The following is a 19,011-nucleotide window of genomic DNA, read 5'->3' as shown; positions in this document are numbered from 1 at the left end:
AAGTCACTTTGTCTACAGTGTCCTCACTCCTAAAATGGTGAGGTCTGACCCATTTCACCAGGCTGTTCAGAAAATTAAATATGATTACACACTGAGACTGCCTCTCCAAAAGACTAGCACATGGCTACTCGTATGATTGTCACTTGCCATGTCACAGGAGAAAACTAAAACGCGTTTCAAATACTGGTTTTAAGAGAGTGAACGGTATCTGAAACTTACTAATAACACCATGAGTGCGGTCTGAGCTTTATCTAACTAAACTAATTCTATTGCTAGTTATATAGCAAGTTAACAGGACATGACTCCCAGATAACACAACAGGCCACGCCCGTGGGTGTGCACTCTGTGAGCAGCAGGGGCCCCTGGGAGACAGGGTCACACACTGATGGCAACAGGACGCATCTGCATCTTGCCTAAAGAAAAAAACGCCTTCTGTCCTACGTTTTAACATTTGTGTGGAGAGCAAATCCAAATACAGGGAAACTGCTTTTAACTAGAACTCAACTGGACTATTTTTAGCAAAAAGCAGCTAGCAAATCATAAGGAAACAGTATTCCCCAAGAACAGGACTGTTTAAAAGCAGCATTAAGGAAATGCCCTGGAATCACTACAAAACCCACAAGGCCTCTGCGGCTCGGTGAGGATATGCTGCCCTGTCCCGCAACAAGTGCAAACAGAAACCATGCTCACAACGGTGAGCCTGGGGCATTGCTGTGTTCTGAGAGTAAAAGATATTTACTATCCCACTTATTAATACAGGGAAAAAAACTAACACACTTCAAAGATTTTTCACAAGTGGTTTCTAGAAACTCTCTACAAATGAAACATTTATTAAGCAAAACCTCTCTCCCTATGCATCCTGAGGTTTCCTACACAACAGTAACAACCGTCCTCATCCCAAAGGCCTTACGTAACACCTGATGCAGGGAGGGAAATGTCTTATGTAACATACATTGTTTTATTGAGCAATTTAAATCCTATAAAATATTTATTCCTAAATGTATATTAAGTACCTGTAATACTTTAAGAAACATGGAGATAGGCCTTGGTTCTTTCAGACAAATAACCCAGCAGGCCCTGGGATGGGGTCAACCATTTGCATTTCTGCCAGGTCCCACACGGTGCTGATGCTACTGGTGCCTGCTGGCACTCTGAGGACCAGGATAATAGAGTAATTCCAGAAAGCGTTGATGCCTCAGAGAGGTTTTCTAGAGTTAGTGCTCTGAGTTGCGCACGAAGCAAGCCTGGACTCGAGAGGGCGTCGCAGAAAGACGTGGGGCAGGTGGCCCATCACCCCCCATCACAAGGCACGTGACCCCACTGAGTAACTGGTGACCAGGGCAAGGATGCAGGTGTTCACTGTGCTGGATGATAGACGAATGAATGAGTCTATCACCACTCAGACTGTGCCACATCCTCTCCTTTGAGCTCTATCTGCAAAATCATTTCTAAAATTCAAATTGAATTCTACCTTGAAAATATGATGATGACTTGGGTATTACCAAGTTCCAGCTGGAAATCACCATTTTTAATGCATCCTAACAACCGTATCTGCTTAGAAGCAATAGTATAGTCCTTACCATCTACAGAACCAAACTCCCTTTCGTGTGCACGAGTGAGAATCTCTTTGTACAGTGTTTCTGCTTGCTTGAATTTTCCTTGCTTCAGATAGCAGGATGCCTTAAAATAAAATAAAGTACTTAGTAACTTCATATGTAATGAAACATTCTTATCTACGGATTAAGTGACGAAACAAAGCTCAGAGTTCAAAAAAAGGAAGCAATTCTGGCTCTACCTACAGAGTGCACCTCTGTCCACATACCAGGTTATTTTTTGTTTTGGCCACATTGGGGTCATCGGGCCCCAGTTTCGTTTGGTAGATCTCGAGGGCTCTCTGATAATAATACTCTACTTCCTCGTACTTGCCCTGATTCTGGCACAGTAAGGCCAAGTTATTTAACTGCTTGGCAACGTCGGGGTGATCCTTGCCCAAAACCTGGGAACAAAAAAGAGTGTATTAGAAACACCGAGTTCAGTGCCATCCAGTCCATTCTCCACCTGCAATGAGAAGGGGCCTTCTCAACACAAACATGGCTGTGCCCAACGTCCAGGCTCACAGTCCCAAGCCCTGCCTCCCCATGCTACGCACTAAGGAAACAGCCAGAACTCATACTCTTGGCAGATGGGAGGAGACTATACTGATTTCCCTACATGCTCTCAACTTTTCACCCGTACAGTATACCCACAGAGGAATTAGTATGTACAGCCTGAAACCAGGAAAGAGGTGTATATAGGTTATATCAGTATGACCCCCAAGTTCTGGAAGAGCCCTTTCAGACTTGAGCTATCACACAAGAACCTTTCCTATGCGTGCAAGCCTTCAAAGGGAATCTCCAGCTCTTACACTCAGCCTACATATCCCTTCCCACTAAGACCCAGAGGTCCTCTGCACTCACCCCAAACCACTCCCCTCACATTTCAAACTCCACCTGCAGGGCTCCTGGAGCTTCCGTCCCACATGTCTGATGCCCTTCTCCTAGTCCCCCTAGCCACACACCCCCACTAATCACCACTCTCACCAACCAGGGGCCCCCGAGCTCTCTGCACACATTACTAAACAAGTGAATGAAAGCAACTATGCATGAAAAAACCTGGCAGATTATTGTACAGAGTTCATAATCCTTAATTTGATATTTATGTGTTCTCCTTGACTTTACCCCCAGTCTGTTCAAAATCTGACAGTTTTAATTCATAAATATCATGCAGACAGTAGCACGAAAAAAGTTCTCCGCATAATTTGATGAGCCCCTTTTATTTCCCCTTTCCCAATTCTTTGCCATATGGCCAAAAATTAAATGATCTTGCAGTATCACTGATAAAAAATCACAGGAAATACCAAATTAAAAATACTCCTCCTAGGGGCGCCTGGGTAGCGCAGTCATTGGGCGTCTGCCTTCGGCTCAGGGCGTGATCCCGGCATTCCGGGATCGAGTCCCACATCGGGCTCCTCCACTGGGAGCCTGCTTCTTCCTCACCCAGTCCCCTGCTGTGTTCCCTCTTTCGCTGGCTGTCTCTCACATAAATAAATAAAAAAATATTAAAAAAAAAAATACTCCTCCTAGACCTAACACTGGAACCTCCTGAGATTAACAAGCCACGTTTTCCCCAACACCTAATTAGCACAGGCTGTAGCCGCTGGGGTTAATACCCATGACAGGGACTGGATCTGTACTCAGCCAAACTTCAGTTCTGAAAATGACTTCATTTTTTTTTAAGATTTTATTTTATTTATTTGTCAGAGAGAGAAAGAGCGAGAGCAAGCATAAGCAGGGGGAGCAGCAGAGAAGCAGACTCCCTGCTGAGCAGAGAGCCCATTGCGGGACTCAATCCCAGGATCCGTGGATCACGACCTTAGCCAAAGGCAGACGCTTAAACGAACGAGCCACCCAGGCGTCCCAAACATCACTTCATTTTTTAAGCTTTATAAGCATATTTGGTGACTTCATTTTTCAATTTCAGGATTTTTCTTATCGACAGGTACATGCCCCGTTGTCAAATGATAAATGCCCTCCACATCCAGTCCTCCGGAGCTCCTCCTCTTGCAGTCATTTCTAGGCCGCATCAGGCCAGGAGGGCATGAAGACTGAACCCATTCCCCTTTTTTTTTTTTTTTAAGATTAATTTATTTCTGAGAAAGAGAGAGAGAGAAGTGTGCGCACATGAGTGGGAGGGGCAGAGAATCTCCAGCAGAATTCTGCGCTGAGCACAGAGCCTGATGCAGGGCTCGATCTCACAACACTGAGATCACGACCTGAGCCAAAACCAAGAATCGGATGCTTGGTCGACTGCGCCACCCAGGTGCCCCTGAACACCCACTGGATCCTCTTAAACACCAGTCTGAATGGGCTCATCTGGCTGTGTTTTGTGGGCTGTCCACCTCATCCTTTATCAAATGAGTTATTTTCAGTAAATGGTCAGTCATGATATACCACAGTGGTCATTCCTCAAAACTTAAAACCTGAAATACTTAAAGAGCACAAAACTCTGCATCTCAAGACAATGAGCACCCTTCCCTTGCCCACACCTTTTCTCTGATCTCCAGAGCTCTTTTACACAGCGGTTCGGCCTCTTTGTACTTCCCTCTTTTGCCATAAAGCACTGCAAGGTTATTCAGAGTCGCTGCCACCTGCCAACACAGAGGGAACAGCAGAGAAGGGTGAACAACAGCAATGGCAGGACTTCAGATACCACACGCGCATCGATATCCAGTAGGCACAGTGACGTGCTCTCCACTAAGTGAAGGAACAGGACTTCAGTTAAAAGCAGAAGAGCAATTCACTATACACTATAGATTATACAAAGTAAATTGGAGAATACTAAAATCAAACAATCAACAACACCGTGATCTTGATTTTTTTTTTTTAATTTCACTGGAAGCCACAAAGCCAACCCAAACACAGATCTGTTTGCAAATGTGGCCAGATTTTAAGAAAAAGACAATATAAATTCTTTAGAAATAATTTATAGAAGTACATGCAATTTGATTTAGGATAAAAAAAAATACAGTACGTGACCCACGTGACATGGCGGTGCTGAACAAATTAAGTGTGCGCCGGCGTGTGTTGCCCATCAGAACCCCCAGCGCCGAGGCTCAGCACGGGCACCGAATGAAGACTCCTACCTGCGCCATCTAGTGAAAAGGCGGCTCTTAAACCTTCCCTGTTGAGTTTAATACTAAAATGAGTTGGGTAAAAACAACGTATTAGGAAAAATGAAATACAAAAAGAAGGAAAGAACCAGATATACAAACCGCGGGATGATCTTTGCCCAAAGTTTTCTCACGGATGGCCAAGGCATCGTTCAGTAGATTAGCGGCATCTTTGTATTTATTCTGGTCTCTAAATTGAAAAACATACATTAAGTGTTTTGGACACAGCTTACTACGCCTCTTTAAAACTAATACTGAACTACAGAAATAAAAGTTAAGCTTTAGCTACTTAAAAAACAAAAAATCCACTATTAAAACTACCTCTAGTGTAGAAGAAAAAGACTCCACCAATAATGTGAACTTGGAACCCGCGCCCCCACCCCAGGTCACGGGGACAGCACTGCCCCCACAGCGCGGCGCTGGCCTGCAGGTGCCGGCCGCAGCACACACAGTACGGCAGCCAGTCCAAAGGGGGGCGCAGAGTTTCACCTATCAGAACTGATCCCAGGGTCCGAGCCCAGGCTCTGCCAGTTAATGGCTCCCACAGTCCCAACTGACCCATCTAGAAAGTGTATTACCTAACTCACAGAGCTGCTCTAAGAAGCTAATGATATGCTATGTGTATAATGAAAAAGCTTCTTAAAAATAAAAACATTATAGGGGCGCCTGGGTGGCTCAGTCGTTAACTGTCTGCCTTCGGCTCAGGTCGTGTTCCCAGCGTTCTGGGATCGAGCCCCGCATCGGGCTCCCTGCTCAGCAGGAAGCCTGCTTCTCCCTCTCCCACTCCCCGTGCTTGTGTTCCCCCTCTCGCTGCCTCTCTCTGTGTCAAATAAATAAACAAAATCTTAAAAAAAAAAAAATTAAAAAAAATAAAAACATTATAGTGTTAAAGCTGGTACACAACTTGCCACCATCTGAGGAAGGAGGAAGGAGTAGTTTCTGACGGCAGTGAGATGGAAAGCCCAGCCCCAGCCTCTGCCCTCCCTGGTCTGTGTACCGACAATGTGAGCCCAGAAGAGTTCTTTGCTCTGCGAGACTGAGCACACGTGTTCCTGAACTATGCAGTAAGAGCTGCCCGGCGAGGCTTCGCCCTGCAGGAGCCAGACTGCCCTACCAGACATGAAGAGGGTTGATGGGCCTCTGGAGCCTCCGAAGCACACGGATTCTGCCAAGTGTACTGAGACTGTTTTCTTCAATCACCCTACTACACATGACCAACTGGCTGAAACATTTTGCGAAAATCGGCAAATATGACAAAGTCTCAAGAACTAGAGACCGTTAAAACCAGTAACAACAAGAACTACCCAAAAGCGTGTGGCAGCTCAATGAGGCAAGGTGTACTGAGCGCTTTTCTAAACTGTGATTGGCCCTAAAATGTCAGAGGCTGTTAATTAATTAGCCAAAGTGAGGTCACATCAAAAGCAACAGCACTGGTTCTCAGGCATGGCCCCAAACCCACGACAGTCACCCTCAGCCGGAACACACTAAAACCAGTCCCGCCCCAGAACTCCGGCGCTGGGGCCCACACTCATTTAACTAGCTCACCAGGAAATTCAAACTCAAAATGAAAACAAAAGTATACCACTGCATGCGTGAAAATCCTAACAGAAAAATGGGCAAGACAATGGAAGATTCACAGAAGGACACAAATGACTAAAAATACCAAATCGGAGAAATATGAAGGCAACCACCATGCTGCGCTTCTGCATTACTGCAGTGCAGGGACGAGCCACGCTGCCTGCTGGGGACGGTGTGGCCGCAGCAGGGACAGGATGCCGCCTTCCTGAGGAGCAGTTTGGCCATAGGTACCAGGTGTAGACTGGTAGACTCTAACCCATTTTAGGAACTGATCTTTAAAAAAATCCAAAATCTCAGATAAAACGTCTAAAGATGTTTATCAGTATATTATGCCCTTCCCCCAAAAGCTTAAAATTAAATGTCCCTTAACACAAGAAAGGTGAGAGGAGTTACAAGCTAGCCTCAGGGTGCGGTCCTAAATTTGAATGTGAATATATAGAGAGTTATGCATTTGTTTTTTAACTTCTGACTGACACAAGTAACCCCTCAGCTAGGGCATTAAGAGAAAACACCAGACTGCAGGAGAACCCGGAATTCCCACTGCCTGACACAGTGGCAAGCTTGGGACCATGCATGCTTACACGCAACAACAAAAATCTACGTGCATTTTTTAAATTTAACTCATTCTAGTGTTGGCCAGACATATTCACGTTAGTACATACAAAAAAAAAATTTTTTTTTTAAAGATTTTATTTATTTGACAGAGAGAGAGACAGCCACCGAGAGAGGGAACACAAGCAGGGGGAGTGGGAGAGGAAGAAGCAGGCTCCCAGCGGAGGAGCCCAATGTGGGGATCGATCTCAGAACGCTGGGATCACGCCCTGAGCCGAAGGCAGACGCTTTAACGACTGAGCCACCCAGGCCCAGTACATACAAATTTTTTTAAGTTTCATTTATTTGAATGATCTCTATGCCCAACATGGGGCTTGAACTCTCGACCCTGAGATCAGGAGTCGGATGCTCTACCGACTGAGCCAGTCAGGCACCCCAGTGCATACAAATTTTTTTTAAAAACCTTTTGGAATGAAATTGGCATCATCCGTCAAGATTTTAAATGTAAATACCCGTGACTAAAGAATCCCTACACTATTGTAACAGTAAAAATCTGCAAACAACCTAAATGTCCACCAACAGGGAAACTGTCAGAAAAGGTCAGGACTGTCTGCAAGACCGTGTGCCATGCAGCTCTGGAAGACTGCGGGCTAACCATGGGCAGGGCTGCAGACATGCTGTGAAAGGTTGCTTTCTTTCTGGCGCTGTTTTGTTCCATGAAGAAATCATTCGTCTCTATGAATGGCTGGATCAGTTCGTTTCTCTTCCCTGAGCCCGCCTCTATCCTCTCTCTCCACACTGTCCCCGTCCTTGCTCAGACCCCAACTCCGTACCCCTAGGATCATGCCCTGCCTCCAGGCCCCGGCCGCCATTCTGTCCTGTGCACGATGCCTAAGGGACTCTGGTGAGACCCAAGTAGGAGTCCGCTGCTCCCCACGGCACCCTCAGCACTGCCCACAGGGCCTCCACGGTCAGCCCAGCTTCTCCCTGCCCCATCTCTTACAAGTATTTCTTCTGGTGCTGTCAAGCTTCGCCAACTAGGTTCAGGAGTAAACCCCAAACACACTCAACACGCCTTACCAACTCCACGGGCTAAAATCCTACCCACCCTTTGAAGCCCCACAAAGTGCTGCTCCCACCCTTCCATTAATCCTTCCCTTATCCTCTCAACTGGAAGGAATGTTTCTGTTCCATGAATACTTTTGTGCTATTTTATTAGCAAGAACCGAGTCTCCCTGCTTCTATAATTACATATGAATGTAAACAGCCTATCTTCTTTTTTTTTCTTTTAAGATTTTATTTATTTATTTGACAGAGGTAGAGACAGCCAGCGAGAGAGGGAACACAAGCAGGGGGAGTGGGAGAGGAAGAAGCAGGCTCATAGCGGAGGAGCCTGATGTGGGGCTCGATCCCGTAACGCCGGGATCACGCCCTGAGCCAAAGGCAGATGCTTAACCGCTATGCCATCCAGGCGCCCCAACAGCTTATCTTCTAAACAAGGTCGTAAGTTCCTTAAGAGATGGCTATTCGAGCATTTCAAGTTGGCCAGGCAACACCACATGTCACATGCGCCACATCCTTCCCTTGGACCTCTGAGTGGATAGTACAACTGCCTCCATTTTAGATATAAGAAAACTGAGGCTCGGATGGTTAAGCATCTGCCTTCAGCTCAGGTCATGACCTCCAGGTCCTGGGATCGAGCCCCACGTCAGGCTCCTAGCTCAGCGGGGCGGGGGTCTGCTTCTCCCTCTCCCTCTCCCCCTGCTTGTGCTCTTTCTCTAAAAAAAAGAAAAAAGAAAAGAGAACGGAGGCTCAGAAAAGCTAAGGGCTCTGGACAACATTGTCTGTCTTGTGGCCATCTAAGCAGAGACACAACCTCAATTCTCCTGACTAAATTTAAATTCATCGTTCTGCTTTTTCCCTGAGGACAGGAACCATATATTCATTCATCTCTAGGGCCTCACAGGAACCAGCCCAGTCTGATCTATACTTGGGTGTCCAAAAATGTTGAACGGGGACAATCAAACCAATGAAGAAACACGAATCTGTTAATCCCAACCCACAAAACTGGAAGGGCTACAGCAAACCAATCCTACTACCATGTGAGAACTTCCCCCTTCTCAGTCCCTACTCACCCATATCTGCTCTATTTCAGGTGAGTTCAGCTAAAAGACACACACAAAGGGCTCCGACATACCACTCCCTGTGCCACAGGGCACATTCCTTACTTCCCTTCATGTTCACCAGCGGCTTCTAAGTGAGGAAGCATGCTAGAGTGATGTGAAAGGTGGGGACACGGACACAAGCTGGTCCCCAACTTTCAGGGGCACTACTCTGGGAGAAGAGAAAACAAAATTCAAATAACCCTGATGCCAACCACAGTGAAAAGTGCCAGAAGAGAGGCAGGAATTAAGGGCTTGGGGGCACAACAGGGGCAAAGAGCAAGTGGAACCTGAGACTCAGAAAGGAGAAAGAGCTAACAAGGCCCTAGGAAGGTGGGAAGGCTATTCTGGACAAAAGAAACCTGGTACACGGTCTGGTGGAAAAAAATCAAGAATTTAATTTGGCCTGAGTGAAGGGTGCATGTGGGCTATTCCAGAAAGGCTGACCTGGGTTGTTTGGGGCGGCATCTGTTCCACAGGGTGATACCTTTGCCATAGAGCTTGCTATATATTTTGAATGTAACCCCCTGGCTGCTCGAAGAGGCATGACCAATGAAGCAGGCAAAGTAAGCTTATACAGATTAACAGAAACATATTTTAAGGGCAAATTCATTAAAAACACTATCTGTAGGTAAAACTAGGGGATAGAATGAAAGTACTAGCCTGTACACCAAGGCCAGGATGTTCAGCATGGTGGCCACATCTGGGTGGTCATGGCCGGACGTCTTCTCCAAGTCCTCCAGGGCCTGCTTGCAGAGCGGCACGGCCACCTCATAGCGCCCCTGCGAGGCGTACTGGATGACCAGGTTGTGGAGGGTGCGCAGCCGCGCTGGGATCTCGTAGCCGCCCTGCTGCGCAGCGGCCGCCGCACTGCTGTGCTGCTGCTGGACTGCACAGACAAGGCTTCAGTTCGGATGCGCTCCACGCTCTGGAAACCCACCCAGCACTTCCCAGGCCGGCTGGGTAACCTCGGTAATGTGTCGGGGGTGCTGTGATGCCCTCGACAGTGCAATGAGATTCCTCCCAGCACCAAACGAATTCTGCCTGTCTCACTCTGTAAGAACCCACAGACTGCACCAAATTGCTTGTGCACGCACCGAGCTCATAACGGGCTGCTCTAACACGCTACTGGTTTCCAACAAGAAACTATCTGAAGTTCTCTTGGGAAACACTAGACAATCCGAGTGTGCACGTGCCTCTGGGAAGCAGGCTACAGGCACTAAGATGCCCACTAACTATGGCCATTACATCAGGACAGGACAGGACAAGCCACCTTCTATTTGTACATGCTGCCATTTAAATGCTCCCCCTCAACAACTTACTTCCTTGACCAGGATCGTCATCGTCATTTGGGAAAAGGTCATCCAGAGGCTCTTTGGTGGAATCGGTGTCTTTGTCCTCCTATAAAACCAACCCAGGATAACTTTAGCCTCACAAGTACTATAAATCCTGTACTGGAAATCTTTAGTATAAATACCATTTTAACAAAAAAATCTTGTTTTTAAAATCAAATATGGGGGCATCTGGGTGGCTCAGTTGGTTGAGCGACTACCTTTGGCTTGGGTCATGATCCCAGAGTCCTGGGATCAAGTCCCACATTGGGCTCCCTTCCTGGCGGGCGGGTATGCTTCTCCCTCTGCCCCTCACCCTGCTCGTACTCTCTCTCACACTCTCTCTCAATAAATAAATAAAATCTTTAAAAATAAAATAAAATAAATCAAATACAGGATTAGCCACAATTTGGTTTATCCATCGATTTAGTAGAGAGTAATAAAAACCCCGCTAGACTAGAATTCAAACTCAAGATGCAGGCCACAGGGGTGGCCAACAGACCATGCAGACATTTCCATGCCTTAGATTCTTCACTGTGTTCTGAGGAAGTTCAAACACAGCAAGGAAACTCTTACTTGAAATAAATTTTATTTGGAAACCAAACACGTAAAAACAGACTAAAATGGCCCATCGCTGAATGCCACAGAACTGGAGGGCTGGAGTCCCCCTTCCCTGCTCACCACCTCACCCACAGGACACCTAAAAGCAATCTAAAACCTGCCAACTTTTTTTTTAAGATTGTATTTGTTTATTTATTTATTGAAAGAGAGAGAGAGTCCCAAGTAAGCTCCACGACCAGTGCGTAGGCCGAGGCAGGGCTGGATCCCACAACCCTAAGATCCCGAGCCTGTGACCTGAGCCAAAATCAAGAGTGGACACCCAACCAAATGAGCCACCCAGACGACCCTGAAACCTGCTGGCTTTAAGTCTGTGACTTCAGTCTCCCCACAGATCTCTGATTAGTGCAGGGGTAAAAACCGTGACTACACGACGGAGAGAACAAACAGCTTGACTAAGTGAAAATTCAGCATCACCCTGGGACAGGAAACATCCCTTGCCTCTGGAAGGAGTAATCTGAGAAGTACACAATGTCACCTTGATAATATTCCCACCTGGGACACATGATCTAAACACACTGAGAGAGACATCAGACAAACCCAGACCGAGGACGAATCTACGAATATCTGACTCCTGCACTCCTCAAAAATATCTATATCATGAAAGGCAGAGAAGGACTTTTTTATTTGAAAAGGACCTGTTTCAGATGAAAGACAGCCAAGAAGACGTAACAGCAGAGTGCCACATGTGGTCACGAACCAGATCCCGGCACAGTGACAGAATGCATGAAGGGCTCTGCTGAGACGAGGAGGACACAGTGCAGAGCAGACGAGTACTGTGCCTATGTGAAATGTCCGGACTCGAGTTGGCCCCAATTCCACAGCAGCACGTCCTCCTGCTAGGAAAACATGCCCAGCAGCAGTCGGGGAGCGTGGCAGGAGGCATGCTGCCTACTCCGACACCGTTCAGAAGAAATTACCATCACGTACAACCCGAAAGAAGAGGCAGAGTTAGCTCACTGTTAGCTCTCTTCTCCAAGCTACATATTTTTCCAAAATAACAAGTTTCAAAAGTTTCTGATTCAACGAAACCCTACATCATCATCTGGTATCCTAGGTGAATCACTGGCTGGAATCCGTAGCTTCATTTATTCTTATCCCACAACAGCCCATAGTAATACGTCTTCTATATCAAAAGCAAGGGAGAAATACGGCAAACCTAATAAGACAGGGTGCTGTGGACTAACGTGTCCCCCCAAAAACCACATACGGAAGCCCTAGCCCTCGAGGTGATGGCACTTGGAGGTGGGCCTTTAGGACGTAATGTGGGTCAGAGTGACATGCATGGGGCCGTCACAATAGGACTAGTGTCCTTACACAAAAAGGAAAAGACACTAGATACCTCCCTCTATGCATGCACCAAGAAAGGCCATGTGAGGACACAGCCAGGAAAAAGGCCCTCACCAAGAACCCGATTGTGTCGACACCCTGATCTCAGAACTGTGAGAAATAAGCCATGTGACTACAGTATTCCGTCACAATGGCCCGAGCTGATGGACAAGTACACTCTGGCGATGCGAGATGCGACGTGAGGAGAGACTGGGTGAAGGATGGATATATATATATATATATATATATATATATATGGGAATTCTTCTATCTTTTCAACTTTTCTGTTAGTCTAAAATTATTCCAAAATTTGTCTTAAAAAAAATTGTTTTTCAGTTAACTGAATCAGATATAAATGGTGGGTGAAAAATAATCAAGACTGAGATGAACATCCAAAGAGAGCCGAGAAAAAAAGGAGAAAACCAAGATCCTTGGCGAACATTCCAAAAACAAGGTAAGCTGGCAAGAGAGACCAAGGAGGAGGCATGAGTGAGGGAGCAGGAAAACCAGGTGGTGTCCTGGGAGCCGGAGAAAGAGTTTCAAAGAGAAAGGTCAAGACCCACAGCACCACCGGCTACAGGGTTAGTCCTGAGTCTGGATTATAGATGACTGGATGGGATGAACACTGACCTGAGGGCAGAGTTCCAGCAGTGTGATGAGCTTGGAAGCCAGACTCAGCGGGCTCTCAAGCTGGGACAAACCTCATCAAGTGCCTCTCTGCATCGTGCCTGACATTCACAAGGTATTTTTACACTGTCTGACCACTGTCCTAAAACACACACATGAAAAGCATATGGCAAGTAGAACCTCTATGACTCGCCCAGGGACTAAGTCCCAAGACCCATAACCTCTGGTCTTGCTCAATGCAATCACTAGAGGGGAGGGGAAAACACTGACAGCTTGATTAAAACAACCTACTAACTATAACTATAACATTAATACCGCATTCCTACTGAGCCACTTACGGATGGAGAGATGTCATCATCGTATTTTTTTAACTGATTCATGAATTCCAGATGCTTCTTTTCCTCCTCCAGTTGAGCCACAGACTGCTCACTCTTCTGTAATTTCTGCTGCGTATTGGCCAGTTCGTCCCGCAGCCACTGGTTCTCCTGGCATAGCCGACGGACCTGTGCACGCAGTTTCTGCTTCTCGGACTCAACAGCGTTCAGGTGGTTGGACAAAGCCATCATGACCTGGAAAAACAGAAACGCTGACAGCACTGCAGCGTCCACCCCACACATCTCACCTCCCACCGACACAGGCATTCCGGGCTTGCAGCTCTCTAGCTTCTACTTGCAGATATGCGCTCCAACACAGACGTGTACAAATGCCAACGACTCCTCTTTTCACCCTCAGTCTCGGGCTGCACAGGGGCCGGGTGAAGAATATCACATGCTCACAACATCCGTGGAAACTAGATGTTGTTCTTCTGTCTGACAGCATCTCAAATGGACTAGACATGGACACTTGGCTACTCTTCTGACAAAACTGTATGTTTTTACTTTCTATCTAGGTGGTTCCAACATAATTTCTCAGAGACCCTTTTCCACATGTGAGTGTGTGCACAAGCATGCCAGGTGTACCGAGTGCAGGTCACTCTGGGAGTGGCTGATGATGGAGCTAGCGAAAGGCAGGCAGACCAATCTTTGATGTTCCAAGGTAAGGGAAGAAATCTTTAGCTAGCCAGCTAGTCGGAATGCACTGGCGCATTCATAAGCTTAGGTCCACGTCACAAACTCTGGTGACTGTCCCAGGGCTCTGCCTGGGGTGCACCAGGCCTGCTTGAAGCATCAGCAAGCTCCTAAGAGTGTACGAACAGAAAGAGCTGGGCAAAGCTGGCTCCAGTCTGTTCTCTCTTTAGACCATGCTACTGCCCTGCCCTCTACAATCCTTTCAAACCTAAACTCCAGAAGGTGAGGCTCTTTCCTCCTTCCTTTCTTAACTCTAATACCTGCCCAACTAAAAAGGAGGTCCATATTCATATCACTTTTCAATTACAGAATCTGCCATATAATACACAATAACCAAACAGAGTTCAAGTTCTACAGCCAGGTCTTTCACGCAGAACTCTAAAATCAGTATGGACAGTCACCGTGGAAAACAGTGTCCTCTACCTGGAAGTGGAAGCTAATGACCCAGCAGCCCTACTCTGCTTTCTTCATTCACTTACAAGAAGAAAGCTAAGGGGCACCTGGGGGGCACAATCGGTTAAGTGTCTGACTCTTGGTTTCAGCTCAGGTCGTGATCTCTGGGTCCTGGGATTGAGCCCCACACAGAATCTGCTTGAGAGTCTCTCGCCCTCTCCCTCTGCCCCTCCCCCTCATGCGTGCACTTCTCTCTCTCAAATAAATAAATCTTTAAAAAAAAAAAAAAAAAAAAGGAAAGCTAAGAAGCAGCCAAATTTTAGTGTATGTAATTTTACCTGCAATGTGCTGGCAGAATTAAACATTAACGGGGTAGGGCTACCACAAGAGGTTTCTTCTCTTTTGATTTGATTGATTTTAGGGAGAAAGGACAGAGAGAAAAGGAGAATCTCAAGCAGACTCCCTCACAACGAAGCGGGGCTCGATGTCACTACTCTGAGATCATGACCTAAGCTGAAACCAAGAGCTGGACGCTCAACCAACTGTACTCCCCACCTAGATGTTTCTAATTTTTTCACCTCCATGTCCTGCATGATAAAAACAAAGGTTTAGTCAAATATATACAGCAATCTTGTCTTGGAGTATTGCAGAGACTATCAGCTATTGGCCAATATCCATTCTTCCTTCTTCCTAAGGCTTAAGAACAGGAACTTGAAGTGGGCAAGAGAACATTCCCCAGTCTCCCTCATAATTAGGTGTGGCCATGGAACCAAGGTCGGGCCAATGAAATGTAAGCAGTGTTGTGCACCAGTTGGAGGAAGTAAAGGAAGGAGGCACACCCTTCCTGTCCCTTCCCTGTCCTAGAATGGGGTCAGGTGGCTGCAGCTGGACCTCCGTCTTGGGCACTCCCCATGCAGTGCAATGCAGAGGCCTGCGTACCCGTGATGATCACGCAGCTACACGACCTGTCCGAGGGAGGCCTACCTCGGTGTTTCTTTATACATGTCTAGGGTGTTTAAGCCACTGTTTTTGTTTGTGGATACACACGCACCCAAATCAAATCCAAAATGACAAGGTTACCACTATTTTGGCTCTGTTTTTTAAAATTCAGACATGCCCAAATCAATCATCATTTATATAATATATGAGCTGATCTCTGTTATTCTAGAAGTATCTTCCCTCTAGTTTCGTTAAACCACATATTTCAGGGGCGCCTGCGAGGCACAGCAGTTAAGCGTCTGCCTTCGGCTCAGGGCGTGATCCCAGCGTTATGGGATCGAGCCCCACATCAGGCTCCTCTGCTATGAGCCTGCTTCTTCCTCTCCCACTCCTCCTGCTTGTGTTCCCTCTCTCGCTGGCTGTCTCTATCTCTGTTCAAATAAATAAATAAAATCTTTAAAAAAACAAAACAACAACAAAAAAAAACCACATATTTCAAATGAAGTCTCCATTTCTCCAGACTGTCAAGCTCCTATTCCTGTCTGGGCGACATCACTTATATACCTGTGCCTCACTCAGGCCAAGCTCCAACATTTCCAGTGACTTTCGGATCATGTTTGATTTCTCTTCCACCAGATTACTTTCATCATCTTTCTTCAAACACTTCAGTGTCTCAAGTAAACTTTGTAAAATGGAATTGTGCTCATTCTTCAGAGCTTCCAGCCCTTGAATCACTTGTTTTGTCTTAGAAATGATTTCATCCTGTGTAAGCTTCTCCAACTTGTCTTCCTTTATATACACCATCGTGGACATGTTGTCATACATTCTGGAATGGAAAAAGGAAAACAAATTAGGTATCTCATCACAGATGTAATGTATGCTACACCTCTAGTAAAATATACCGTGTGAAGACTTTTAAATTAACATTTTTGTAAGTGAATAATTGTGTGCATCTGTGACTTGTTAAAATAATGTACTGTTTCTCTTTTCCCCCTGCAGACCAATTTAACTACTTTTCTGGCTTATGCCTGAATTCTTTTTAATGGAAGAAATGACAGCAGTTGAAATTAATGCCAAAGATAAAAGCAGCAAAACATTCAAATGGCATTTCTACAGCACAAAGCCCCAGTGAACAAAAGTTCTCTAAATGTCTGCAAGCTTTATCCCCCTTAATGAAATGCGGAAGGGACAGTAAATTCTTGGTAACATATTTACCAGACAAAGCCTTGAGAAGTGGTCACAGTTGGAAGAAGGAAGAAAACCAGCAAAGGAACATGGGAACAATCAGAGTAGCAGGAGGAGGACTAGGTCCGTCTGAAACACGGTAAGAGAGTGACATGAGCAAGATCATCAGCACTGTAAGGACGCAAGGAGGACAAGGGCTAGGCATGCCTACAGGATCAAACTGGCCAAGAGTCCACCAAAATTTCAGAAAATCACACAGTGTCTGGAACTGGCTTTAAAATACTATAATGAGAAAGAAAAAGGAGAGGGGCATATAAAACAGTATCAGCAAACTCATGACTGGCGAAACTAAGCAACAAGTCTTTGTATAACCTCTCTAGGTCTGTGTGTTTTTAAATCCTGTAATAAAGTTTAAAAAAAAAAAAAAAGGCCACAGTGAGCATTAAGGAAGCCTCAGGAGACCGACAGGGACCGAAGTCAGATGACCCGTCAGCGTGATTTCCCTCAGGGCACTTAGCACTCCCCAAAATCCTGTGTGCTGTCACATATTGTTTCTGTCCCCCTGAATCTAAGCTCTACCTAAAAGAGAAGGCCTTGATCTTGTACCCCACTACATCATATCCCAAAGAAAGCACCCGAGCCCTGGCCAACCGTGTGGTGCAGGCCTGGACTGCCAGATGCCCATGAAGGGAAGCAGCATCGAAGCACTGAACACACGCTACACGGTCCAGGATTTCGGAGTAAAGGCTCCAAGTAGTTGATAATAGGGGCACATCAGTAACTGTACACCCAGTTTCACAGTATTTTTTTGCATAATACAACTACAGAGTTTCAAAGACTAAATCCCTTTTGAAATTTAGAGGCTATCTCTGTAGGACTATTCACAGAGTCCATCGCTGCACCAAAATGAGCCCAGAAAACAAAAGAACGGAGGTAATTCCTCTACCTGAGGGTCTGTATTATCACTAGGTTTGTTATGCATTTTATTTAGTTTACGCTCTCCAACCCCACTGCAAAATCCTGGAGAGTAGAGGCACCTGGGTGGCTCAGCTGGCTGGGCAACTGCCTTCGGCTCAGGTCATGATCCCGGGGGTCCTGGGATCGGGCCCACATCGGGCTCCCTGCTCAGCGGGAACTCTGCTTCTATCTCTCCCTCTGCCTGCAGCTCCCCCTGCTTGTGCTCTGTCAAATAAATGGATAAAATCTTAAAAAAAAAAAAAAATCGCGGAGAGCAGGCACCTCACTGACCTGTTCAGCCCCACAGTCCCAGCCTGTCACACAGTAAATGCTAAATACATATTTGCTGAATGAATGAATAAAACATTTTAGGAGCAGCTTCCAATAAACACATCTGCAATAGGACTAGGTTCAAGTGCTGACCTGAGCATGACCTAAGGTTCCTACAAGTGAAGAGGAAGATCTCCAGAACTGGTGTCCCTAGAGAAAGGAGGAAAATCAAAATGATGGCCTCCCTCTCTGCACCTTTGTCAGCAACTTCCAAATGATGCAACATTTTATTCTTTTCTTTCCAAAACAAGAGGATACAAGTGTTTTACTAAAACTCCAAGATAGGGCCTAGAATGCAGGCTAGGGAAGGGGGGACGTGGGACATGCAGGCTAACGGAAGCTAAGCTGAGTTAACAGGTGCACCGAGAGCTAAAGGCACGGTCAGGAGCTGCGTGGTGGGAGCATGGGACTGGGGAGGGAACGGCAGGCACCGCCACTAGAGAGGGGAGGCCAGCCACACGGAAGAAACAACTCCTGACGTGACCCCCCTTATCAAATGACCACATCTCCTCCAGACGGGAGACTGAGGGCACTGCCAGCCAAGGGAGCATGAGGGGCCAGAGCAGGGGTGTGAAAGCAGCCACTGGCTGTGAGCAGCGGCATCAAGATGCAGGTCACTGTGAGTAAGGCCCGGGCAGTGCTCAGGAAAGGGACAATGACTTGGGAGATAATGGCAGGAGCAAAGCCCATTAAAGATACACCGCACTTACCTCCCCAGCCCCTGCTAGCATCAGGTTCATGCCTCTCCTCCAAAAGGCAAACACCTAGCCAGCAACTTCTGAAGAGTCTTTTCAAACAATATTAAACTCAGGGGGATGAAAAGGGGACTCTCTAGACTCTAATAAGAAACAGGGAAACTTCATTACTCAAACCACCTGTTTTGGCATGACTGGGAAATAAGTTATGTCAATGTAAGATTGAATCCTGTCCATCCCACAAAAAGTTAAAAATAGAACTACCCTATGATCCAGTAATCACCTCACTGGGAATTCACTCAAAAAACACAAAAACACTAATTCAAAGGGATACATGTGGGGCGCCTGGCTGGCTGAGTCATTAAGCGTCTCCCTTCGGTCCAGGGTGTGATCCCAGGGTCCTGGGATCGAGCCCCGCATCGGGCTCCCCCCTCTGCTGGGAAGCCTGCTTCTTCCTCTCCCGCTCCCCCTGCTTGTGTTCCCTCTCTCGCTGCCTCTCTCTGTCAAATAAATAAATAAAATCTTAAAAAGGGGGGAATA

General features: G+C 46.4%; 1 protein-coding gene across 12 annotated transcripts in view; it reads right to left on the bottom strand.

The window, feature by feature from the left end:
• KLC1 (kinesin light chain 1) overlaps positions 1-16,677 on the bottom strand; it is a 39,037-nt gene extending 22,360 nt beyond the window's left edge. For 11 of the 12 annotated variants that reach the window (XR_004620210.1, XR_004620211.1, XM_019799258.2 and 8 more), the window contains exons 1-8: positions 15,869-16,130; positions 13,244-13,474; positions 10,323-10,401; positions 9,664-9,889; positions 4,811-4,898; positions 4,085-4,186; positions 1,823-1,996; positions 1,581-1,680 (exon numbers count right to left, since the gene is read on the bottom strand). Coding sequence is in view for 10 of the 12 variants with exons in the window: in XM_019799258.2 (XP_019654817.1) it covers positions 1,581-1,680; positions 1,823-1,996; positions 4,085-4,186; positions 4,811-4,898; positions 9,664-9,889; positions 10,323-10,401; positions 13,244-13,474; positions 15,869-16,129 (1,261 nt within the window). In the remaining 2 variants the exon portion in view is untranslated. Of the gene's footprint in view, positions 1-1,580; positions 1,681-1,822; positions 1,997-4,084; positions 4,187-4,810; positions 4,899-9,663; positions 9,890-10,322; positions 10,402-13,243; positions 13,475-15,868; positions 16,131-16,519 lie in introns of those variants that run through there. The other variant, XM_011224457.3, reaches the window with a different exon arrangement.
• Between the last annotated feature and the right edge of the window lie 2,334 nt (positions 16,678-19,011).

The sequence above is a fragment of the Ailuropoda melanoleuca genome, chromosome 14, assembly GCF_002007445.2.
Source record: "Ailuropoda melanoleuca isolate Jingjing chromosome 14, ASM200744v2, whole genome shotgun sequence".
NCBI lineage: Eukaryota > Metazoa > Chordata > Mammalia > Carnivora > Ursidae > Ailuropoda > Ailuropoda melanoleuca.
Note: the sequence above shows the minus strand (reverse complement) of the source record. Positions and strands in the feature narration are given on the sequence as shown.